We start from the raw sequence: 27,394 nt of genomic DNA on the forward strand, positions 1-27,394 counted from the left end.
GGAAAGTTTGAAAACCAAGGCAATGATCATGACTTGGTACAAGCATTTCAAAAATGGAAAGTTGGTTAAACCAGGTTAAATAGCGCGTGTAAACATGGAAGACCCAGGCATTGGATAGCACATGTTTTCTTAAACATTCATCCAATAGAGATCACAATCTGGTGTTTTCTGAGAGTAATCAAGGGAACCATGGTTTTAGCGGTAATCAAAAGAATGTAATCCAGGGACAAAGACCAGACATGGAAAACAGACACACACAACAAAGAACATAAAGTAACTAAAATAAAACATACAAAGTAACAAAAGTAAATGAGCAACTCGGACTCCACTAACAACTGGGAGCATGGACCAGGTTCATCGGTAGGGCAAGTGTCCTCTGCTTTTTGGAATAAAATATATGGAAAACAGTAGAAACTTTTTAATAATGTGAACAACCTCTGTGAACTGCCATATTTTATTTGATTTTTAGGATGCTGTTTACATATGCTGATATCCCGAGTCATCTATTTTCGATATAGAAAACAACTCCTGTCTGCTATGACATTAGAATGAGTTTGACATTATACTAGAATAAATTATAGCTGATACCGCCCATATCAAAGGATCATCTCTTTCCACATGTTTCTTATGCGTAAATCGAAAAATAGTGTAGGCTGAATGAATGATAAGGTTTATTTGAATTTTTTTTTTATGTTTGTCGACTATTTTTTCAAAATAAAAGAGTTGCAAAATGTCTATATGAACGCGCTCAAACTAAATTACATCATGCAAACAAAAAGAAAGAATTTCTTTGATTGCTATTTTTGTATACTTACGTTTTCTCAAGTTTTACACAGCCTTAATTCCACAACCTTTACCGATCTGTAAAACTTCCTTTTTATAATTGTTTCAAAGAGTGTTTTTATCAATATTTTTGTCTCTGCTTTCTTACATTTGTTTTAGTGTATGCTTGTGCCATAATTCCGTTTAGCAAATGATTTCTTCTTCCTTCTTATATTTGTTATGAAATATATGTCGACAAATCAATCAAGAAAAAACCGAACGCCCAGAAAAAGTCTTACTGAAAGTGTTTCATTATCCGAATAACAATCAACGATTTGAAATAACGACAAAATATACAATAACTGTACACCATAACAACAAAGACAACAATTATAGAAAAAAACAGTATGCATTGCAACATAACCTGTGGTCCGTTTCACAAAAAATCGTAAGTGTAAAATTAGTCGTAAGTTATGACGTCATAGTAGATCAAAGTATTGTGATATCATAACTTACGATTACTTTTACTCATACGATTTTTTTGTGAAAAGGACCACTGACGTACATTCAACAATCTTTACAAAAGGAATCTGCTTTCAATTTAACAATAATGAATTGATTTATTTTGATATTTTGAAACCAAGCAATCTATATTTGTATTAAATTAAATAAAATTAACAACAATCCTAAAGCAACAAAATAATAATAAAAAAAAAGTGTTATTGTTTACCAGTCGTTATATATATACAAACTGTATGTCGAATAATCAGTCTAATTGAGAAAAAAAAACAGATAAACACTCTAAATAAACATAAAAATATTCAAAAACTATAGCATTCATCGTGACTGTAATGTTTAAATGACAGTCTCTGAAAGCATCAGACAGTGCGTGAAACATGCTATGAAAACACCCACTATTTTGAAAGTTTAATTTGACTATTTGCACCATCATAATCAAGGTAAACAATACAAGATTTTCCATATCATTTTGGTAAATTGAGTAATAATTTCAAAGAATATTAAAAATTAAAAGTAACATTCCATGGACAGATAACTCTGTAAAAAAATCTCATTTTTGTAACATTATTTTGAATTCTTAGCAAAACTAGTGATAGAGAGATCAAATAATGGCAATTGCAAGTAGCTAAAACACGATTGAGTGAAATTATATTGTCAGATCGGTCGGTTTTGACATTCATGTTTCTGATTCTTACAAAAAATTGCATTTAATAGCTAAAGAATAAATAAAATAACAAATGATATGTTTGATTGTTAAATATTACAGCACTTTTGATATGCAAAATATTTGATTTATTAAGTATTTGCTTTAATAATCTTTTTTCTTTCAAAACTGAAAAGCACCAATTTTGAAGCTAAAGAGGATGGAATAAAATTCATATAAAAATAATTTAAAATCAATCTAAGAAATACGTACTGAAAAATCACATTTCAATTTAATAAAACAAGAGCTATTTTTCCACAGCCCTGAGATAAACCTTTGCATTCGTTTTAAGTACACACTTTTGCTTAAGCCTTTTACTTGAATTTTACTGCAAAGGGAGACGTACATTAGCAGATTTAATCGGTGTCTACGAAGAGTAATACTCTCTTTTGCGATCTGTAGAAAGTTTCAACATAATAGTTTATGCAAAGAATATTAAATATATCTTTTCGAGTATTTAGGTGATTTCTTCCCCAAAAGTAGAAATTATTTTCTAATTTAACACTTTATGGCACGAGCGGACAAAATTGTCTAGCGTATTATTGTTTAGTACATATATTTACATTACCAGTGCACATTATCATCACATTCTATAAGAAATTTCCCATTTCATTTGTAGACTGGTTTTTGTTCATAATAAATGCCGAGTTGTAACTGACGCCATGCTTGCAAGGTAACCGGAAGTATTCACAAACGCACGAGTTACCATTCTTACAGTGAACAGTTTCATCATTATTTACGTTTTGAATGAAGAAACGATGCAAATCTGGATTCCACACATTGTTGCTGTACCCAAATTTTGGTTTAATTGATTCATGGGGATGGATTTGGAAGCGTTCGATTGGATTTTTGGTCGATTCGTCTATAGAAATGCGATCAGGTCGTTGCCAATTATTACAAATTTCATTACACTGATGTTCTCTAAAGAAATCTTTAATCCCTTTTGCACCTTGGTCTGTACAGCCAAAGTTTCTGTCTTTTGAATGAATAATTGGTACGGTAAAATCGTACTGATTCATGTTCCGAACTCCTTTCAAATTTGTAATGATAGATTCGCCGTTGCTGTCATACCAACTAAAATGTGTAAAAGCTTCGCAAAATGTGGTTTCAAACGATCGTGTTTTGTCAGATTTGAAAAGCTTAAAGTCATTTTCGTAAAATGGTTCCAAGGAAACTACTTCAAGTTCTTTTATTTTCTTATGTGGTTTCCCAATTATTACGGACACGCACATATAGTTGGAGACCTCATCAATTTCAACCATTAACGGTATAACAAATTTCATTTTCACGGACTTTCCTTGAGTTTCAAGCTCCTTTCTAAATCTCTTTGCAATTTGGTTGGCATAATGTGAACGTTCACGCTCAGCGAGCCAATCTTCGTATGTACCACAACCGTTTCTGAATGCCTTTACAATACATTTCTCTCCTTTTCTCGGGCCATCCCCATTTAATACACCTAAGTAGGTTAATTTTCGTTTACCTACTTTGTGAGGATAGGGCTCAAAACTACACCAGTACAGACTTGTCTTGTCCGTATCCCGAGTGGTCAAGGTCTCCACACTAAGTTGTTGCCCCATCCTCTACATTGATCTGCAATATAAAATATGAAAACTTTTAACTGTGAACTAAAATAACTCATATATTTCACCAAAGGTAAAGCCTTAAATGATTTATATTTCACATTGACAAAATCAACAACTGACATTTTATAATTACACATTGATAGTGACATGCCATGAGGTACCTCTACAACTGTACCTCCTATCTTCTCAATGACATACACTGTAGATATCCCATTCCGTATATGTTAATAAAGAGGCTATGGAAACAATTCATTTTCCAACTAGAAAATTCGATTTAAAAATGTTCTGGAATCCCATTAGGGTAAATAATATGTATCACTAAAACAAAGAACATCCTTTGAAATAAATCAAACACTTTTACATAATCTATAAGTCGTTTACCTTTCAATTTATGTAAAGTCTTTTGCAAACAGGAGTGCATTACCGTTACTTGCAACAAATAAAGTTGAAATGTTTTGGAAAGACCAAAGACTCTTCAATATTCGTACCAACTCTTACATTTGGCATGATGTCAATAAGTTATTTTAACAAACCCCAGATTTAATCGTTTACAAAAAAATTAAAGTTAGAAATTGGTACGCATGGATCGTCTTATATTTCAAGTATTCATTCAACAATGGTACCTCATGTAAAAGTGTTTTTGTGTGATATATAAAAATAACGAATGTTTTTCTATTTTTCCGCTATATCAACAAGGTGAAATATGTTTTGTTAAGACCAACCGTGAAATTAAAAACCCTTTACGTCAACGAGTGATGATATGGGACCATAGAAGTGTTTATTACCTATCCATTTTACTTTTTAAAAAGGCATTGTTAATTTTTACTAAAAAAATATTTAGTACCTTCATAATGTTTGTTATTGATATATTTGTCAATAAAAGAGGTCAACTCTTTCATGTCAAAAATGTTTAAAAGTGTATGAATACAATGACACATGTGCAAGTAAAGTAAAACTCAAATCTTTTGAAAGCGATGTATCAGTATCATTATTTTTTAGTAAAGTGCATTTTAAATTAGATGAAAAGATATGTATGCACTTTTGTCATACCTTATGTGTTTTCCGAAACGCAACGTTGAATGCAGTATTATGTAAACATAATTATCAAGGACAAAAGGAGTACAAATGTACAAGTAAATGAATTTTGATATACGCAACGTCTTTATCCTACACTGTTTACACGGGAACTTAACAATTATTTCAGATATTTCACAATTCTGCCCAGTCTTTATCAAATGAGCCAACAGTTGTCTTTGTGCATATTTTGTTTATGGTATGAGTTAACAGTTTATGAAATTCTTACCAGAAACAATTGAAATAAATCATCTTTATGTAAATAGAGATAACCAAAAAGCGATGTTAGAAAATTAAGTTATACAGTTGTGAAACTGTTGCGTACCAAAGGTACTTTAATAGGTAAACTTAACTATCATACGCAGGCTCATAAGTTTTTATATTTTTTTGTTGGTTGAACATAAAACCCTCATTTTTTTCAATAAATGAATTATGACTCTACCGACATCTAAATGTATGCTTTGCATATTTTATAAGACTGGCTTCCATTAATGACATATTCAATTGAGACTGGGTTTTTTGGATAGTATATCGTTTATTCTCTGGTTACATTCTTTACCTTATTCAGGAATAATGAAACATTGTATTGAGTTCTATAACGCTATTGTCACAGAATATAGAATCGTTATAAACAATGAGAGGTCATAAGCAAGAAACAGCTACGCTACAGAAATATTGATATTACTTTTTATTACCACTCAATTCTGTCTGCTTATCTGTTTCACTGTGTTGTAGGATTAATCGTCAATTAGATTCAGTCGTTAAAGGCTTGCTTTATTGATGGTCGTTAAATGCAAAGGAAGTCGAAGCTATGGATTTCGAAACTTTTATATAGCTTTGTGTCAACAATGAAATATTGCTAATGTGTTCAGAAATAGATAGTTCAAACATTTATCTGTGCTACATGGCCTGCTTAGTTTTCTTCATCACTTGCATAGAGAGAAAATTGCGTATAAATATTGTTTTAATAGTAAGCATTTTGAGATACAATCCAAGTAGCATTGACGATTGTGAACAGAACATGATATCCATCATAAATAACAACTTATAAAAATCTGTTCTTTACACTTTACTTTTCCATTTTAAGTAAATATCAAAATAACTTGTTAGTATCCCATATCAAGTATTATAAAATCTTTAACATTATTTTATCACCTTATAAGAGTATACAACAACTATTTGCCCAAATTTGATTGAATCTGTTGTATTGACTAACGGTGTGTCCGTTGTTTTTATCATGTTCTTGCTATGAGAGAGCGTTACTTTTGAATTTAATCAGTTGATAATTGCTCTGAGCTTATGGAATTCTCCCACGGGTTACAGGTTCTTGAGTTTAATGGGTTTTCCAGCCAATTATGCAAGGAGATATATTTCCATTACAATGCATCATAATGTTATATCCAATTAAATTCATTACAAAGCTTTGTGTGTTATGTAATTCTCAGCTGAATTCTATGGAGATAAAATAAAGATTTATTATTGAGCAATAAGAAGCATTTTTTTTAATACTTGTATAATTACCATATAGAGGTTGATACAACTACTGTTATAAACCATACATTTAACATTATGAGAAAGTTTTATGAAATGCACATTGCTACACTAAATTTGTGATTGTGTTGGTGTTCCTCAATATTTAATATTCGCTAATATATGGCGTTTAGAATAGAAGACCATGAAATGAGTTGTCTACCTTCTAACTTAACGAAATCAAAAGATGAATTGGTCAATTTTACATATTAATAGAAATGATATTTTTTGTTGTTGTAATGTAATCTTAAAAATTATATTGATGATTCAATTGCATTTTTTGTGTCCCATTTGTTTTTTCTTCGCATCGATCTTTTTGTTATTTTTTTGTAAATCAATTGTCAAGAAAATGGATAATTATTTTTTTTCTATTTTAAATAGAAATCAAAAGTATACATTTACTTAAAATTTGATACAAAGTCATAATTGTTAGTAAGGTCGGGCGTTAATCAATCAAACAAATAGCCCTTATCGACCGAGTTTTACATGTAAACAGTTGAATTTTCATATTCAATTTAGTTTTTGTTCTAGACTCATCTAAATTACAGTTTTGGCTTCCTAGATAACAACTAGAGAGATCAATCTCCACTAACGTCAAAAAGGATCCATGGAGTTTAAAAGTCAGTCTGCGTTTCTCCATATAAACTGATTTGTTTCTGACATGTTTATTGATAAACTTTATCTAAATTATTGCGAAGTATAACAGTCGTTTCCAAAACAAAGTAAATCCAATATTCCATATCTAATAAAGCATCTCCAATTATGTTTCATACGTTATGTAAAATTTTCATGGTCATTACCGCTTCTAGTCTGAATGTTATCTCTGGTAGATCGACTTGATGAAATTGTTAAAAGGGCATTGAAACTTCTTATGGTAATTGACATTTGCATTGAATAACGATATATTCGCCAACAGTTTCCGTTACGATACCAATCCTCCCTAGTATTGAGATTTATAATTGACAACAGAGAACTAACATCGGTGTTACTATGTAAAGTACTCTGCGGTTGGACTTTCTGAACATTATTTATACACTTCAAATAAATTATTTATCGCTTGTTTTTAGTTTAGTGGATCAAGAAATCAGGAATAGAAATTAAGATTTGTAGGTGCAGACCGTTTTATAAGATATCTTCGACATCACCATACCTACTAGGCTGTTATATATCTAAATTGGATGAAAAACAGATTGAACAATGATACATGTATAGATATCACATGTTTATGAAAAGAATATAAAGAGGATTTCCTGCACGTGAATTCACTATAACTCCACGATAAACGTAGCGTCACGACGAAACACAGAAAAGTTAAACATCGATTTGATCAAACAATAGATATGGAACTTATTTTAAGTATAAACTCGTGTTTCTTGGTCATTGTTTCAGGTTGTCCTGTCAATCAATTAATTTTTGTACTATATGTAAAATTAATACTTCATATAGTGTCGAATTCCCAGATTCAACAACATTTAGGTTAACCTGAATAGTTACAAAGTGATTTCAAACTCTTTTAAATTTGATTAATCACTAAGTGCATGGTGCAAGTGGCTTTATATATATATATATATATATATACATATTGAACAGGATTTTTTTTCAAGTAAGCAAAACGGGTAATGCGTTTTGTAGCTTTTGGATAAACAAGAACTTGAATTTTATGGCATGCTATATCTATTAGTTTAGATACAACAATAATTGCATACACTTAAAGTAAAGTGCCATGTTTTCAATGAAGTTTTGACATCAGTTACATTTCGGAATGATATAATTACATCGTACAGTAGTCACCATTGATGTTCCATGTTGCACTAGGATTGCTTTAATATATTTAAATGTATCATACTTGACTATTGTTAAATTCCATTTTTTCATTGTAGTTATATTATTGCTAGTGCTCGTACTATCATTATTTTATTCCTTAGTCAAGCAATTGCTCAGAAAATTTGATAGAATAATCTGTTTGTTTGTTGGGGTTTAACGTCCGAGCAGCAATATTTCAGCTATATTCAGACAATGAACATGAAATGGATGATAAAATGAACATGAAATGACAAAACAAAGGATGGGTCACAAGGAAAACAGGGTCGACAAATTTTGATTGCCACTAGAAAAAGGGGGGATGGGTAAGGTCGGGCAATTTAGCCTCCTGTGGCGGAGCGCAAAGGTTCCTACTCCTATCGATTACCACAGCAGGGTTCTTTAACGTGCGAGGAACGTGGCATCTTTCCCAACACGGTGCACCACTATGGTTTGCGGTCAGGTTTTCCGTATTATAGCCTAACAACCCCAGCATGTAACATGCCAGGGGTACCCCATTCCACCACCTGGGGCACACATCCCAGTTGCTCTGTGGGCAGAGCGCCTAACCCCCGGCTAGGTTTCTGAGCACTATTTAGTCGCCTTTTACGACAAGCTTAGCGCTGCTTCAGGCCTATTCTTTTAAACACCCGGACCTGCACGGGGAGATAGAATAATCTGAAACCTAATGTATGCATGGATACAAACTTGGGCTTCTTTTAATACAAAATTCAAAATAGCCACTTTTTCCATTGAAATGCCAAAAGTGAATAAAATGACATTGCAGTATCATAAAATATAGGTGACCAGGAAAGATGGAAGTGTAGTTGGAGCACTATAATAAATTGTAACAAAAATGTGAAACGACATGTTGGATGTTACTATGGGAATGGCAATACCGTATTGTCGACTTAATTTGGTGATTTTTGTTTATATGTTTGCTTTCCTTTGTTATGAAAACTATTCAATTGTTCAAGAACCCTTACAAACTTTGCACACATATAGATTTATTTCATGAGGGGGTTATTCGTATTTCGGAATTTCCAAATTGTCAGCATTTCTTCAATGTCGCCATCTAGAATTGAAACTTCATTATGAAAATAAAGTTGACTTGTAGGATCAAATGTTTTGATAACACAAACGTGACCAAAAAAAGCTGTATAGTCAAATGTGCGTTTTTGGCGATATATGTGTTCTTTTAAATATACAATAACATGTTGAAAATATGACTTTCTTTTCTATTACGTTTCACTAACCACTTTCAACTTTTTCATTACTTAACATATTAGAAAAGTAATTTTCAAAGTGTCAATGAATTCCCAGCACCAATGATGTTAACGGTGCTTAAAACAATACAATAATGGTACGATGATTGTAAAATTTTTTGACAAGATTTTCTGGAAAAAAATAACACTGAAAGATCTTATTTTTACTTTTTTTGCTGGCATCATGGAGGCAAGTTACTAACGCATATAAACAATATTCATACTTTCTTATACAATGTTTTTAACGTATATATTCTCAGCTTTATTTCGACTATTTTTATTAGCACACGGGCAGATTGCACTAACAATGTATAGATCTATGTTCAGTGTGTTTTGGTACTAAATAGGGGGAAGGCCACTTGACCTGAGAGCGGAAATTGACACCCTATATGATTTGCGTACGGCATGTGACGCATGCATCATTGAGACCACACGTCTTTCAAAATGTTTGACGACTATCAAGATGGACGTTTTAAGCAAACAATGTAAAACTTGAAGCAATTTGTTACGAATGTTTAGGGCCATTATTATATGTGTCACTGTTTTTTTTTTAAACTTTTATATATGTTTTTTTAAAATTAATTACAAACTTTTTATATGCAAGCTAACTATTATTATCAACATTTTAATAATTGAATTGGAAGCGAACAAAATTCAACCTGTTTGTCATATTTATGAAAGCTATATATTGGTAAAGTAGACGTTCAGAGAAGTGAAGTGATGATTCCATGATGGCACTTCTTTAATGTGTTAATTATGCAGTATACCAGACGCTTAAAAGCTTTATGTTACGTTATTGGATACAGACAAATGCAACATTTATCAACAAACCCATGGTTGCTAAATTTTATATAAAAAAAAAAGTTATGTCATTTAAATGTATTTCCAAATTGTACAACTCCATGTCTGGATCTATATATCAAGTTTTAGTGCATGTTCATAAATAGATACTTAAACATGTCTTTTGGACTGACGAAAAGGGTTCGGTTAATCAATCTTCAAAATGCAATTAGACTGATATGCAGAGACTTAAGAGAGCGTATGGGTTTGGTAGGTTCCGTTAAATCAGGGTTTTGGTTATACATGTCTTACTGTATACAATAAAATTAATTGCTACGATTCTGCCAAATCAGAATTCGTACCAAGTTTTTAATTTGATTGGTCTCTTCTATACTTCCGACCTGAAAGTAATCAGTGTTGTTAAAATGACTTGTGCCTTGACTTATGACTTATTCCACTTCATCCCATTAGGGACATAAGGCGATTATAGTTTTGTTCCATCTTTCCATGCCCGTTGCCATTTGTTTTGCTATTTTCCATGTCTTATTAAATTTATTTAGGTCATTAGTTAGTCCCCTACGCCAGGAGTATTTTCGGCCGCTCCCTTTTTTGTTGTTGTCTCCGTTGGCTGCAATCCAGAGCTTGTTTTGGTGATGTTTTTGTCTTTCTTTCCAAATGTGTGTCCGATCCATTTCAATTTTCTAGATATTTTAAGCTGGGTTACTGTTTTTTATTGTTCACTGTTGGATATTTTGTTGGGCCATCTTATGTTGAAAATGTTTTCTAGGCATTAAGTGACAAAGGTTGTAGAAATTTAAGAGATGCTGCAGTTTCCGACCCATATAGGAGAACAGTTTTGACGTTGGTATTTTTAATATTGTGTTTTTGGGGGAAATTTTGTGGTTTGTGTTGAATTTAATTAATTCATCTTTATTCTTTTCCTGTTTCCATCCCAATTAATGACGGTTAATATTTGTTGGTTAAGTGACAACCTAGTTTTCTTTTAATGTTACGTGATGCATTGAAATTTAATAAATCAATTCTGTTAAGCATAGATGCAATTAATAAACAGAAAGTATGACATCCACAACAACCTTCTTGTTTTTGTTTTTGTTATGTTTTGTTTGCTTGTTTGTTGTGTTTTGTTTGTGTTTTGGTTAGCGACGATCGAGGCATAGACAGAGTATTAATACTTGGCATTCAGTTCATTTATTCCAAATCATGGTTTAAAGGATGCTTTGTTCTTCTTATTTCTGATCAAGACATTTCGCTTCGGTGTCCCTCATTATCTTTCTTTATTATAAGTCAGACATTTTAGCGTTATTTAAAATTGGACTGCTGACAATAGGGATTTGATAATCTACAGTAACAAAACATTGCAATGATGTCACTGTTGAAAATTTAAGGTATGGTCTAGAATTTTTATCAAATTTTGGAATATTATTGTTTCGCTTTGGTATTAAATGAAGCTTCTTGCATTGTTCTATTATAAAACCCCAGCTCAACTACCTTAGGTCAAAAATATTCAGAATATCAAATGCAATAATCTGATCATAAGTTCGTTAAAACTATTACTAATGTATTGATCATTGTTAATCATGTGGAATTTCAGTCGAATCCAGAAATTGTTTTTGCTTACTTTACATAATAAAAAGAGAGTATTGATATATTTTGTTCAGTATCATACAAGAAATCTAGATTTCATGCCTTTCCATATTGATAATTCATTTAGTGCAAGATCGATTTATTTTCTCCAAAATGAATAGCGAGATGAGCGACATCGTGGAATCATGGAGTGCTATTAATTTTGTGCAATATGCAACAAAGCCGATAAAGGAGCGCTCCGTGTCTATTTGTCAGAAGTGGCAATGTTAGAATGAAACATATTAACTATATGTCAATTGAAAAAAAGCAAATATGTAGGATTTGTATCACAGGAATATCATAACGTCTGGGTAAAGCAGTAAATCAATATGCTCTACCCATCTTAAGGAGGTAGGCCTAGGGTAAGGGACATTACTCTTGAAATTAGTGATATGTTAGTATAATATTCAATTTCACCAAAGCCGTTCAAGCTTCCAATTGAAACAGAATGAAATAAATCCATGTTACTATAATGCTAACATATGATAGATGTAAAATGCTGAATACAAACATGCCAACGATTTGTATGAGTTGTGTCCCTTACCTTGGGTCTACCTCTTTAAGTTGGATTCAAATATGATAAAAAAAAAAAAAAGATAAAAAAAATCAAAATTTTGATTTCTCTTATTTTACAATTACTTTCTTTTAAAAAAAATGAGTGTGATACCATGTCCTGTAAGGTGTTTTGTCTTGACGTTAATGTTGATACTCGATATTTTCTGTACTATTTGAATAATGATTTTACAAATCTTTGCCCGGTGTCAATTTTTTATATTTTTTTATATCTTTGTATTGAAATATACTGGAAACTATTAACACATCATAATGGAAACGAGAGATTTGGCTCATTATAAAATCGTGATTAACCCATTTTTTCCATCTGAAATCACTGTACCAGTTCACAGCCATTGCGGTTGCTGCCAATATTTGGGTTCCCCTTGATACTGCTATTAAGTATATGGGTCTTCATCATTTGATCGGCGTACCTCCCGCCTTTATTTTCTATTCCTATTCCAACATTTTGCACCTTCTAATATGTGATCGTTTTTAAAGGTAAGATCACAATAAGATGATATAAAGGCTACCTTTCAACGACAAGCATGTCACTGACCAATAACCTAATCTAAAAATGCAAAGCAATACCTCGTATTTACAAAACAGAACGTGGATGTTGCCGCGAAGGTAAACGGCAGTACACAACAAATATCAAGGTTTGTATTGCACACACGTGTAGTATTTGTATGGGATACACTTGCCTTTCTATTGTATATTGGGAATGGAGATTTCGAATGTGGTGGGATTTTGAATGGTGAGAATGGAGAAATCCGTTTATAAATTATTATTGTTATAAAACCTTATTTCTAATTGAACTCAAAACAATAGTTTGAATGTTGTATCTTTTTAAATTCAATTTAATTACATTATTATTTAAATACATTATTTAATAAAGAAACAAGCAATTGGAATTCTTTAGGGAATAAGATGTTTTTTCTATGGGGAAATATGGCGATGATATATGATGCAAATGGGGCGATTGTGCCATGCAAGAGCATTAGCTCATTGGATGTCTGTTGTTAAAGGAGATAGTACCTTGCCACTTATATCAATCTGCTTAGTTTCTGATAATAATAATAATAATAATTATTATTATTATTATTATTAAAGAAGATATGAGAAACTATTTCAATCAAAGAATGTGTTCTATAGTAACCGAGTAAATAAGTGTTTATACGCATTAATTTTTTGTTGGTTGGCTATTCACGTTTATGTAAAATCATATTACAAGTTTGTTAAAAACCTATCGTATGTTTTTTTTTCTGTTATTACCGCTAGAACGGATGTTACTTATTCCTGATTGAAGTAATGCAGCCACTGAACGATGATATTGGGAAATCGCAAATAAACAGATAATGGGTTCTTACTTCCGGTCTAGATATTGACAGATAGCAATTAGATGACCCATAAACAAGTATCCTAGATACTGTTTCAACAATCTCATCATACATATATATAATTAATTGTTCTGCTTAAACTAACGTAGCAATTAAACATTTAACTTCAATACATGAGCAAATTTCAGCCACTGTTCAATAAAGCATATAACATTCAACATTCGAGGAAGGTATTCGTGAATGTATAGTAGTTGAACTTCTTTTGAATTCCTCTTACTACATATATTGCAATCTCATTGACTATCATTATGAACATTAGCCCACAGATACAGTAAGTGAATATGGTAGTATTAATCTACTAATTATTTGCATTATTGCAGTTCAGGCTGGCAAAATATGTGCGTAAGTAAAAAGAAGTATTGCGGTTGCGACATTGTCTACATATAGTAAAACGACACAATTTAAGTGAACACAGAAAGACAAAAACTACCACGATTTAAAAAAAACTTGAACCAAATGTTATAAAACACAAGTCTGTCTCATAGAAGAGTTGGACACGATTCTGATATTTAATGTCATGTAACATGATATCGTCTGTCTTGTATTTACTTCATTATGATCTACAAAGATTGGTGAGTTCTGCATTTCGGACACAAAGGAAACAATATTTTGGCGAAAATAATGAATGTATCAATTTTTTACAATTTGAAATATAACTACTAAGTTTGAGTTATGTTCGTAACTTAATTATTATTACAAATTAAAGCAAGATTGAATTTAAGAACATTATTATATGATAGAGTATCAATTTCATATGTTTGCCTTATTTCGGTAGGCTAATTTAATTTCAAAACGGACAAACAAAACATATTTTGATCAAGGTTAATATAAACCATAAACGATTGATTGCGTGTCGACGATAAGAGAAATGTGTTCTTCATGCTGCATATGTTTAATGACTCTTAATGAAATTTAATAATTTTGAAAACAATTTATAATTCAATATCATCTAGCCTATCCCATGTTTTGTACAATCAAATACATCAAAGCATGATCAAATTCAGAATATGAATCCTATCCTCAGTCAGTGCGAACAATTTTACAACGATATATCATACTCATTCTGTTTTCTGCCTTCGAAATATCGAATCACTATTTTGTAGTCAAACTTATTCTTTTGATTCCCACACTACATGTATCAAACAAACGGACAAAAGTACGGAAAATATTTTCAGTTCGGGTTAAAGTAATGATCATAAAAATAGAATAAAAGCGTCCATGCCATGCTTAATTTAATAACACGTTTGACTAAATTCATATTTTACGTATTACATTTCTAACATTAATTAAATGCCCATATCAAAACCCCGGCGGATGTTATTTAACGGCCGATATGAACGTTAAGAAAACTTCAATTTGATTTAAAGTTAAGGTTCCACTATACAGATAGATTGTTATTTTTAACAGTAACTTTCGAATTGTGATCCGGTCTCAATATATAGTATGTTATTGCAAGGGACAAAAACGGGTAATAATTCACAATTTGGATAATAAAACTAAGTTACATAGATAGATATGATACCAGGCAAGGTTTTGTTGCACAAATTTCATAACATGCGAAGTTAAAGTGCTAGAATACTATTCCAGCCCGTCATTGTGCATGATTTTATATAAGCATTTGTGTTGTGTTCTCTATGGAGATTTCGCGCGAAGGTTTGAAATGTAAGTAGCGTGGAAATGACCACAAAGACCCCCAGTTGTTTCCCTAGTTTTTAAAACTACTGGATACACTACTTATTTTGGAAGATATGCCTAAGTTCTTGATATTCTGTGTTATGTAGATATTTATATCCTGTTTCAGGTTGTCATAACCCAAAACTTGGACATTTTACGCAATTTTTTTACTCCTTTCTTAATTCAGATTACATTGATTTAAGCATATACTGCTATCACATAATGGATAAGGCACATTGGGTAAGCAGATGTGGCTTGTTATTCATGTTTAGGACCCAATTTTAACTGTGTAGCATATCCGTATATTGGAATCTTACACACGTAATGCATAAAGGATAACAAAATTACCACCAAAAATGATACTCTATTGCTGTATATGTACATTGTTTAGAAGGATTTACTTTGCTTATTCACAACATTGAATCTATGCTTGCTTTAACTTAGTTAAAATATTTCGGTAGTTATTTATGTCAGTCATGTATACCGGTTACCCTGTTTAACAGTAGATGAAAAAAATCAATCAAATATAAAATAAATACACTGTACATTTCCAGCTGAAACAACCTAATCTTTACCTTATTCTCATTCTTGTGAATTTTAATTATATAAAATTGACTTAACATTAGCCATTTAAACTCTTAAGAATAAATTAAAGATCTATAATGTCAGGCTTAATGGCATTCTGGGAATATTATTACAAATGACTTTTGAACAATTAGATATAATTGTTGCTAGAAACTTTTGTCAATAATCGATGCAAAATGCGGTAAACTTAAACAAAATAAATAATATTCATGACATTAGGGGCGTCGAAACTGAGATAAAATAGACATTCGTATAAATAAGAAAGTGTGCACTTAATGGTGTTTAATGCAAACTTTAACTTTGCATTCAACGAAAGACTAAATTTTAAACGAATTATTAAACCGAATCCAAAGACGCATAATGATAGAAAAGATTCAAAACATGTCCCCAAGTTGAACGTATTATATAAACATCATGATAAATAAATCCGAAATACAAAAACATTGCATATGTCGTTAAAGCTAAAAATTATCTCATATTCAGCTGGAATGGATATAACTGTTCTTCATTTAATCTCTTCCTGTAAAGATTTCGACGACTTTACAATTAGAGAGCTAACTGAAGAGTATTTTTGAAACGAATATACTCATTTTGTCAGGGAGTTCATATTCGCATTGAATCATTATGTATCTCACTCGAATGCATGACATGAACTAGTTTTCTATAATGATAAGTGGTTATTTTTGTCTGATGTATCGATTGACTGTGGACAGTTTGTGGTTCAAACAGCAAAGCTGCTGTCAATATTAGTCAATACAATGTGACTTGATTGTTTGTAATGGAAATATGTGCATCGTACTTAATAAGTCTGGAGAACAACCTGTATTTTGTTCAATATCTTCTGTTTGAACAAATTTAACAATCTGAATAAGAACGTGCTAGGTACTGCATCTGTCGGTCAGCAAATTTAAGTTATATTTTTATATTTTTTTTTTAAGTTTCTTTCTAAAATTTGACTTGAATCTTCATGTGACGGTATTATTCTCGTTTTCTCTTTTTTGCTATATTGAATGGAAACAACGTATATTTACTTTTCAAATCATTTTTACAAGTATAATATGTCAAAGTACTTGTTGGTTAGAACATTACACAACTAATACACTGTGGGTAAAAAGAAATTGTAAAAGAAACTGACCATGCATGTAAGTACATGCTGCAGTATTTAAGCCGCTACGGAAAAAAACTGGTAATGTATAGATACATTCCGCCCATAAAAGGTGCCACATTCAGCTTGATTCTTTCAAATCATACTCGTGTATTGATTGTATTAATATCGTGTGTATGCCTTGCGAATTGTGGTTCACAGTTTCAACAAGGGTTTAACCGTGTGTGTAAATGGGCGAGGGACGTGATGGTGTCAATTAATAAATGCTATGACGCTGACATATCATTTACTAATACCAGTAGTGTTACATCATTCTTCTCACACAAAAGATTAAGCAGCACTGGAAGTGTTAAAAGATTTAACAGCTCTGAAAAGGTTAATTCATCTCCGATGTAATGTTTTCTTTTTTAGTCCAAGTTAGACAAAAAACAAATAAATATTCATTGGCATAGAATTATTTATCATATGTAGTTGAATGATTTTCATTTTAAAATAGGCATCGTGGGAGAATTCATTACAATTATTTAAAAAATATATAAATGGTTGTTTTGTTTGATAATTAGTACTTACAGTCATAACTTATAGAACTACATAGAATTTTCATAATGCTTCAAATATATTATTCTAGCCACTGCTGATAAAATGGTGTAAAACGTCAAATGCTTTTGTTTCATCTACAAATTATTCACATCCTTTTTTTTCTTCAACTAATTGTCAATCAATAATTACTAAGTTCAAAATTTCTATGTAGGCAATTTTTGTTTGTTTTTCAATTATACTGAAAAATAAAAGCAGCTATTCATTACCTATCTCCACACACACACACGCACACACACACACACACACATGGATAACACACATGGATACATACATAATTCGCTCAGATATTAAACACTGTATATTATTTTTTGTCAATCTCAGCGGACAAAAAACTTCACACTGGATGTACTCAATATAATTGGGTACTAACAATTAAGACCCAAAACTGACTATCATGATAACTGCCATAAGAGTCATACAGTGTATTTTAAAGACTTGGACAAGTTAATTATAATGCTTCCAATTATTTTGGTCTTGTAAAGGGTCAACAACTTTACTTTTAAGATAGTATGGGAAACGAACAAAGATCCATTGTAAAAGAATCATGAGCCTCTAATTTGTCTAAATATAATGAAAAAAAAAGAAAGTCAGACCACAAATTTCAACAACAAAGGATAAATGTCACGAACCTTTATTAAACAAACCCTTTTAATCCTTATATCATATGGATGCCCCTTATTAACTTCATAGTTCACCCAATGTAAAGGAGTTCAATATGGTACGGTTTTTTAAATTGGGAAAGTCCATCGAAACAGTGCAACATATGATCTATTTCCAATTCTTTAATTTACTAGTTGTATAAAAATTATTTTAAAACACTTGGTGTCGGTTCTTGGACTTGTTGATAATTCATTGTTTGGCGAATGTCAGTGCGTGAATGTCATTATTTATGTGAATTATTCATCAACCAAAATGATTCATTGGCATCAATTAAAATGAACTGACCAAATAAATTTTAAGCGGTTGCCGTTGTCAATGCGTGATAATTCAATATATGGCCAATTATGCAATTTGGAATTCAAAACTGGGTTTAAATATTTGGCTCTATCTGTTAATATATATATATATTATATATTTATTCAATTATCGACATTATCAATATCATTTCAAAAGTGCACGAACTGACTATCGCAAAAATTATATACATGTAACTTACTCTCACTGCATGAACAATTTAACTTATTTTAAGCAAACTTTTATAATAAATATTCGTCCTTATACATAGGTTATGCTCAGAAGACTTGTTTTGTTATCTCAATACACAACAAAATTAAGGAAACGGCCATAAATAAAAAGCTTTACAATCATGGAAAGACTTCATATTGTCTTATAATTTTTAAATCATTATAATCTTAAATAGTTAATTTAATCAACATTATCTTTCTGATTTCTTTGAACGACATAAATATCTGCGTAACGGACTCCTGAATCAGGGGGTATAAGAAAATGCGTCTTAAAAGGTCTGTTACCAAATTCTTTTTAGATATCAGTCCTTGGGGTGCACTATACAGTTACAATAAGGCGCATTGTTTCGCACACCAAGTTACCCCCGTCAAATTTTGTACTTAAAATTAAAAGTGGAAATTTGGTGGATATATTGTTTAAATGTAGATAAGCATTTATACATAGACAGATGTAATATATGTTATGGTAAACAGGTGTAATTCAAATGAGGAATGGTATCCGGAACGTTTCAATCCCCTGCCGTATTAGGTTCTCTACTCAGCATCAGATAGCTGATTTTCAAAATACCTTATTTCGCACGAACATTTGGGACTAAAATTCTGAGAGAATGAATCGAAAAGGGTCGTATTATATTTATCTTTTTCTACCTACTCCTTGCATGTTTTCATCCTGTGGTAGTGTCTAAGTGCCTGATATTTTATAAAACATAGTATTTGGCTGTTAGTTTTGAAAAGGCATCCCTGATTTGTACTAAAACCCAGTAATATTTTTTCAGTATGTTACCATGGCTACTGGATTTCATAAGAATAATCACCAAATTACTTATAAATGATTTGAACCTCCACATACCACGGATTTGCAATCCTTTATGACAAAGCACTAGAAATTTATGTGTGGACTGCCTCAAAATAGCTTTATTTCAACAAAATGAGACCAAATTTTCAGAAATAACCTAACTGTATTGTACTACCTTTGTTAAAAAATACTCAGTCTGTTCTAAAACAATGAGTAATGATTATTTTTTGTAAATTGTTCTTTGTGATGATGTGACCGATTATTTACCGAATATGACAATAGCATGCAAATGCTTTTTAATCACCATTTGTATAGTCACCCCGCAATGGAAGAGGGATATTTAGCTGTAAAACCTAGATTTAACCCACCATTTTGAAGTTCCTGTACCAAGTCAGGACCATTGTGGTACCAGCTGCTCCGGTGGTGTAATATATATTTTGCAAGATTTATTTTGGACTTGATTATGAAACGGATTAGTGTTCGGTAATTCTGTTGTTACCCTTATTTCATATTTATATAAGGCTGCAATGTAATCATTGAAATATTATACTTCCTTGACATATTTCGATATCACAAAGCATCAAATACATCTAATATTTTAGTGAAATTGCTGAATATTTTTTTTTTTGATATTTGCAAATAACAAGTCTGAATATGTACTACAAGCTGAAAGCAACCATCTTTGTCATTAGATTTGACTTAAGTACATTTGCTTAAATATTTTTTCTAAGATTTTTGCGACTAACAAGTTTGAATATCAACCAACTATTTTTGTAAAAACACAAGTCACCAGTGACCGTGTCTTCACTATTTCTCTTACTGATTCTTGATGGAGGGTAACTGAAAAATTACCGAACAGATAAAATCAAGGCAGTAGTCAAAAGGAGGGTCAAAAAGAATGTCCGTATAACAAACGAAAATATCAGGGTGAAAAAGATGGAAACCATCCCATTTGTCCTGACATGGTACAGGCATTGCACAGACTCTTCTAGATTCATAGAATGAGATGACTGTAAAATTAGTGAATGCGTATCTCACAATGTTAACTTCAATAAAATCTACGGACAGTAAACCAGACTTCAACCCTTTAATGAAATTTGATCAACTGTGTTCAAACATATTAATATTAAAAGAAAAGTAAATATTGAATAATTGCCTACGTCTCCGACAATCTTCAGCCTATCAAAAGAAAATTATCAGAAGTAGCAGACACATTTTGAGACACCCGTCCAGACGAAATTGACATGAAAAGAACAATGTGACACGTCTCAGCTTTAGATTTCTAGGAAAGCATCCTTCATTTTTTTCACAGTCAAACTATAAAGATAACTATAGTTTTCAATCATCTCTTGTATTTTCATATGTCGGAAGATAAAACAGTTTTAAGGAGTCGACCAGGGGTAAGGGACATAACGTTTGAAATCAGTGATATAGTTGTATGATATTCAACTTCACCAAGCCTGTCAAGCTTTCATTTGAAACAGAATGAAATCATCCCATGTTACTATGATGCTTACATAAGATTGATGTAAAATGCTGAATACAAACGTTCCAGCGATTTGTAAGAGTTGTGTTTCTAACCCTAGGTCTACCTGCTAAATTAGTTTAAAAAAAAACAACAACAAAAATCATACGAAACATCTAGCCAACTTTGGTTCAGGCGCACCTGTATCAGACTTGTACGGTATTTAACAATTTGTCTCTAGAAACAGCAATTACTTCTGTTACAAAGAAAGCATGCATTGTCCATTGTCATCTTGATTAAAATTCTTATATATATATTACTGCCTACAAGACATGTTGTTATTTATTTGCGTTTTGTACATTTTTGCGTTTTGATATGGTTACTATCCACCTAAATATTATTCATATTTGCAGTCAATAAAGCCGGGTCAAACTTTTTGGGGAGAAAAGCATATCACTGCGTTTTTCATTATTTCTTTAAAATTTTCGAAATATAAAATGAAAAAAACGGTAATTTATCAAACTAATATTTAAAACAAAATAAATTGTAAAAAACTCAATATGAATGATTGGTCTTACCGTCTCAAAGCAAGCTATATCTTTTATCAGTCGCCTGACAAGAATGAACACTGAATAACTATAGTTTCATGGATAATTATATTTACAATATACTAATGATTTCATGATCACAGTATACAATAATAGGAATACAGATATTTTGATCACATGATAGTATCTATTGACCAAATATACATGCTTTACAATTAATTAACAAATAATTGGGAGTACATTCACAACTACTTATCTAAAACTAAACATTACTTTGTGTACCACATTAAGGCATTGTTCGCCTGATACAAATGCATGAAAAATTAATAAAGAGGATTATGCAAGTACTGCATGTTGATGTTTTTGAAAGAATCAGGCAGGCTTTATTGAAGTTTGATTTTTGAAGAAAACACATGCTGTAATAAAGAAGAGATTTGGTATATTGAGAAAACAATGCGTAGAAAGATGATAAAATATTTCTATGGATGTAAAAGGGGCATGTAAAAGGTACATACCGTATTCGCTTTTTGCGTCGGAGAAAGTTGGTTTTTCGTCCCAATTTGGACCGTTTTGGCCTTTGGACGAGTTTTGGCCGTTTCAGACAATCACGATACCCTTTATGTATTCAGACTGTAAAGAAATATAGAAGCCGGTTTTGCTATAAAGCTAAATGTTCATTTTGTCTGCTTTCAAAATTAATATACTTAAATGTTTCATTCTGCTATGACCCATGAGTAATCATCCAATGGCTGATATTTATGCAATATGCATGAATTTTAGTAAGACTTTGTCTTTAATTAAGAGTGCTATATATCACTATGTTGTGATTATAACTGTTACAACACAGCCTTAAGCTGATCGTAGTAGGTGTTTTTGAAGTCTTAATGTCCAATGACTTTGTGAAAATGTTCTTTATGTCACCCAAGAGTAGCATTACGATTGTTTCAAACAGATAATTCAGGATCACCTAATTTCATGATGGAATTATTGGATTTCTCTTGTTAACGAGAACTAAATTATTGGTCGGAAATTACAAACGATATACATGTATATTAAGGTTTTGCTAATTTTGGTAAACAGCAAAGACTTTGACGTGTGTTATTCACAAAAGGCATAAAACGAAATTAACAATTAGGAAAATATATAATGCAATACTACCCGTCTTAACCGAATCAATTTTGGACTTTTAAAAAAATATTGGTTCTTTTTATTAAAGTTCAAAATACATTTAACCTAACATAAATGGACTCAAAGTGTGTCATTAAGACAAGTTTTGGGTTTTCCATGGTTCGGTACGGACAGGTTTAATTATTATCTTACTGAGTGTTTTTAAAGTCCAATTTAAACTTTCCAAAAAAAGAAGCAAATAAAGTTTTTGGTATCAAGGTATCACGTTCACGCTCAATACAAAAAAATAAATATAGTAAAGATCAACTTGCAATAAACTGCAAAAAGTATCAAGTTCTTACTTGAGTAATAAAAGACTTAGAAAACGTTTGCAATCAACCTTTTGATTGGTTGTTTGTTTCAATTATTGAAATGATATCAAACGGTAAATTAACAAAATCGTTATGAAAGTCAAACACCTTCAATAAATCATAAGTTTAAATCGCTCTAATGAAATTTAATAGTTTTTGGGCAACCCGAACCCCTTAAATCTGACCATTAGGAAGTAGAATTTCATAAAAGAATCATGCAAAATATGATTAATGGTTGGAAAGCCTACATATTTCTATTTTTTATATTTTGTTTAAAATGTTAAACAGAAATTAACATGAGAGATAAAAATTATACAGAATGTTCTGTAGAAATTAAGGGAAATAAATCTGTAAATAACACTTAAATACTACAGAAACTGTAGGATTTTCGATGTGCATTATATTCTAAGAGCAGACAGATTGGAATAAATAATTATATAACACATCATATAGACCTATAAAGCCACTTAATAAGAGAAATAAAAATGTGTAGCGTTTTTGGGGTGTATAACATACACTGTATTACAGAATTTGTATGATTCTTACAAGGACTTAAAATAGTGATCTATCAGTATACAATTATAATCACATTTGGTGGTAATAAAGACAAAAATAATTCTTGAAGTTGCAAAATGAAAATTTGATTCAATATTACAATAGAAAGTCAATGTCACTACATACATTTATAGTATAAACATATTTACCTTAACAGAAATAGTCCAGCTGGTCTCCACTGTCGTTTAAGAAGAAAATTATCTTTGACAAGTTGTCTTCATTAGTTTTGTTAGTCGTATTTTGTTATTGAAATATCAGCCACGTTCGTTTAAAGATGACAGAGTCCCTCACGGGAACTTATAACTCATCACTTTGACCGTTACAGGTTCGTGCAGTTCTTTGGAGGATTGTAAGGATAATTCACTATGCCATTCAATCAACAAAACGGCTAAAGACATAATTAAATCCTCACGATAGTCAGCAGCGATAAAATTGGTTTCAGGTAGTCCGTAAAGTCTTATCGATCTGTTATTCAAATTTCTCTAGGAAAGGATTGCATTGACTTAAATCGAAGCAGCAGTTTCAAGAAAGCGAAAAACATTGTTCAATATTTCATTGGAACAGTATTAGAAGTGCACAGAACATGCATTGTTTTTATTCCTTTTACAGAGCTCTGGCACGATATAAAATCGAAATAGCCTATAAAATCTTCCAAGAATGGGTGTTTTACGACAGCTTTCTGTGTACAAATGTAATTACGCTTTCTAGTCAAAAGCAAAGGGTCGTATTGTGTAGTGATTTTGGATGTTAATGGCAGTATAACTAGAAGGAAAAAGCAAAAATTTAAAGTCATTTTTGTGAACGATGCCTACAATTGTTTTACAATTTACAGTGTACATATATACAAGACACATACTACAAAATGAAATAATCGACATAAAAAACTCCCTACATTTTAAACAGGAATAGAAAGTTAGAAAACCAACACCCAACACTCTTTAAGGGTCAGTTATCTTATTCATTTCAAAAATTTAACAAATGGATGGCACAAAAAACTGACAATAAAAAAAAACATCAAAGTATTTGACAATAACAACAGATAATATGTTCGATTTCATAACTCCCACCAGAACTAATCTTTGTCCAGGTAACTATAGCAAAGTTAAGGCACAACATAAATGCAACATCTGCAGACAACCAAAACATTCATACGATACTTTATCCACCCCACCCCCACCATTTTAGGAGTGAGGGCAGCATAACAATATACTAAAAATATAAGGTATGATCTATCTTATGTAAACCAACAACTATGAAAAAAAGTTTCTTTACCAATATTTAATCGAGTTTTGTTGTTCAATATATCGCAAATTTGACAGTTCTAACATCGTTGGGAATTTTTCAGATCCTTCTATAAGGTTACGTTATCTTCCCTGTATCAATTTGATCCCATGGAGCAGTGTAGCGAATAGAGGCGTCACATGCTACAAAATTGGTTTCTGTCTAAAGAACGGTCAGAGAATATTTTTTTTTTTTTTTTTTTGTCTTACTAAAGTATTTGCCGTCGTTTGCATCTCCAATGGTACCACATCTTTTTTTTATTCAATGGGCATAAAATGAACCTAGTATATATATAAATGCATCAAGCAATATCAATTATTTGTAAAAGTGAGGTGGCTGTCTTCGTAACTATCATGTAAAATCTGAAAAAATGTGATACACCCAAAAAAAAGGCTACATATTTTTATTTTTGTAATTAAGTTGTATTATGGATCTAACAAAATATCAAAAATAAAAATATGTAGGTTTTTTACCCATGAATCATATTTTGCATGATTCTTAGCTGGAGTGCTACTTAATTTGTCTGTAAATAAGTTACGTAAGGGTACAGACAAGTCATATTCGATTCGATGAGTCGAGATGGTTGACTATTGATTCGTCTCAAACAGGATGATAGAGGGGGATTGTCTGCATTGATTACATATTCGGATCTGGTCCGACCTCCCCTTACTGAGATTTTTTAGTTTCCGTTGTTTGTAGTAAACCAACAATGTTTGGTAGTGCAGAACCCAATCTTTGAGTTGGGTCAGAGTATTTCTCACTAATGGCTTGGCTGCTGCGCTTACGTTCTGGTGCACTCTTATCTAAGAAGTATGCCAACTGAATAGGTTATTCATGTCAGTCCATGGATTATTATACAACAAAAATATGGATGTTGTGAGTATGTCAGAAAGACAACAACCCCATCTGGATGAAAAAATTCAGCTAAAGGCCACCCACGGGCCTTCAAAGAATGACGATGAAACCATTGCATCACAGGGCGGGCTACAGCTGGCCCCCCAACAACATTATTCACGGGTATATATTACGGAGAATTATATAATACAGAACAATTAACATTGCGTCATAAATGCAGAAAACTAATGTAACGAAACGAACGTTACTTTCTTTGGTGGGTTGACCTTGCAACAGCTGCAGCCAAAACGATGAAAGCCAATACCCAAGTAAAACCAATAGACTGGTATTTTATTTATAACTCTAATCAGTTCTGGTCGAGTGTCTTATCTTTCTAATGGTATGGCCATAAAAGGTAGCTATTTGATATGACTCGCCTTTGGCAAACACAAACTTTCCATCATTAAGGTTTGAAATTGCAAGCCGGTAAATATAGGTTAGGTCAATTATCTTTAAGATGCTTAAAATGAGTAACTCAATAGTATTTTCCTAATACGCTTGTATAACAACATAATTCTTAAATTGTCAAACTTAAGTTCAAATGGGAAACAAACAAGTACTTTTGGCAATCCAATGTCTGTTTATCATACAATACCTCAAAACGTTTGATTGAAAGACATATCTATATCTTTCTAATTCTTGACGAGAAAATTTGTTTTAGGGAAATAGGTTTTATAAATACTGTTATGACTGCTTCTGTCGAAGTCACAAATTTCCAATATTTTTCATTTTACTGAAATTTACTAAAATAATTTGTATTAACCGGGATCGATCATGTAGCAATACACTATTCTTTTCTTGGTAAAAACTTTGTATATCTTAGATGAATACTTTGTCTATGGAAGTAAAACATTTCTTTTACTTTGGATACAAAATCGTTTAAATGTTTCATTTCGAAGAAGCTAATTTGAAACAGAGAACCTATTTGTATTGGTCATAAAAGCGTCGAGTCACGTATTATCAGATTTACAACTTCATTTTATTACTGAAGCAGATTACAGCAGACCAATTTTCACCTTAAAAGGTTTTTTGTATTGAAAACAACGAATTTGTTCCATACAACTTGTGTCCATCGTTTAATACAAGAAAGAGATGTTCGCAAAAAATAAAATGAATATCCTAGTATATAACGTTTTGATGGATACTAATCTTTTGGAGAGGACTTAACAGCTTGCATTTTACTTTCGCTGATCATGGCTATCCTCCATTACAACGAAAGCTCATGTCCATTGTCAGTTCTACAAAAAAATGTGTGTCCTATCTAATATATAAGAAATTATATTTACAACAGGGATACAATACAGTACTATTGTTTGTAGAACAAATAACTATTTTTTTTTAATTAAAGCTTAAAAAAACGTTTCACAATACATTTGTAATTTTAAAAAAAGATTACTACCCTATCGGATTTAGAAATAAAAAAAATAACATAGAGTCCTTTGAAAGAATGTAAAAAAGGAAAAGGTGTGTCCTATGGTATTTTCCACAGGTGTCATCCCATCAATGTTGACCGGTCCATTAACCGTGATTGCTAGTCCATTTACTTTTGTTGTGTTCCCATTTTGCCTTAGTTGTCAAATAAGAGGTAAAAAAAAGGGAAAAAAAGGTCTAAAGGCG

At 31.6% G+C, this 27,394-nt stretch overlaps 1 protein-coding gene across 3 annotated transcripts; it reads right to left on the reverse strand.

Annotated features, from left to right (window-relative positions):
- Nucleotides 1–1,050: 1,050 nt before the first annotated feature.
- On the reverse strand, nt 1,051–23,961 carry LOC148616671 (alpha-protein kinase vwkA-like). Of its 3 annotated transcripts, XM_088583875.1 has the most exons (3): nt 23,752–23,961; nt 22,085–22,199; nt 1,051–3,574 (listed from the first exon to the last, which is right to left on the reverse strand). In XM_088583875.1, exon 3 carries the CDS (start codon nt 3,559–3,561, stop codon nt 2,575–2,577), a length of 987 nt encoding a protein of 328 aa, XP_088440001.1. In that variant the 5' UTR covers nt 3,562–3,574; nt 22,085–22,199; nt 23,752–23,961; the 3' UTR covers nt 1,051–2,574. The 3 variants fall into 3 exon arrangements, with proteins under 3 accessions (XP_088440001.1, XP_088440002.1, XP_088440000.1); XM_088583876.1 differs by lacking the exons at nt 22,085–22,199; nt 23,752–23,961 and adding an exon at nt 21,600–21,697; XM_088583874.1 differs by lacking the exons at nt 22,085–22,199; nt 23,752–23,961 and adding an exon at nt 3,949–4,105.
- Nucleotides 23,962–27,394: the final 3,433 nt, after the last annotated feature.

Source organism: Perna viridis, chromosome 5 (genome assembly GCF_037379345.1).
Source record: "Perna viridis isolate PV_CMFRI_1.1 ecotype Kerala chromosome 5, ASM3737934v1, whole genome shotgun sequence".
Classification (NCBI taxonomy): domain Eukaryota; kingdom Metazoa; phylum Mollusca; class Bivalvia; order Mytilida; family Mytilidae; genus Perna; species Perna viridis.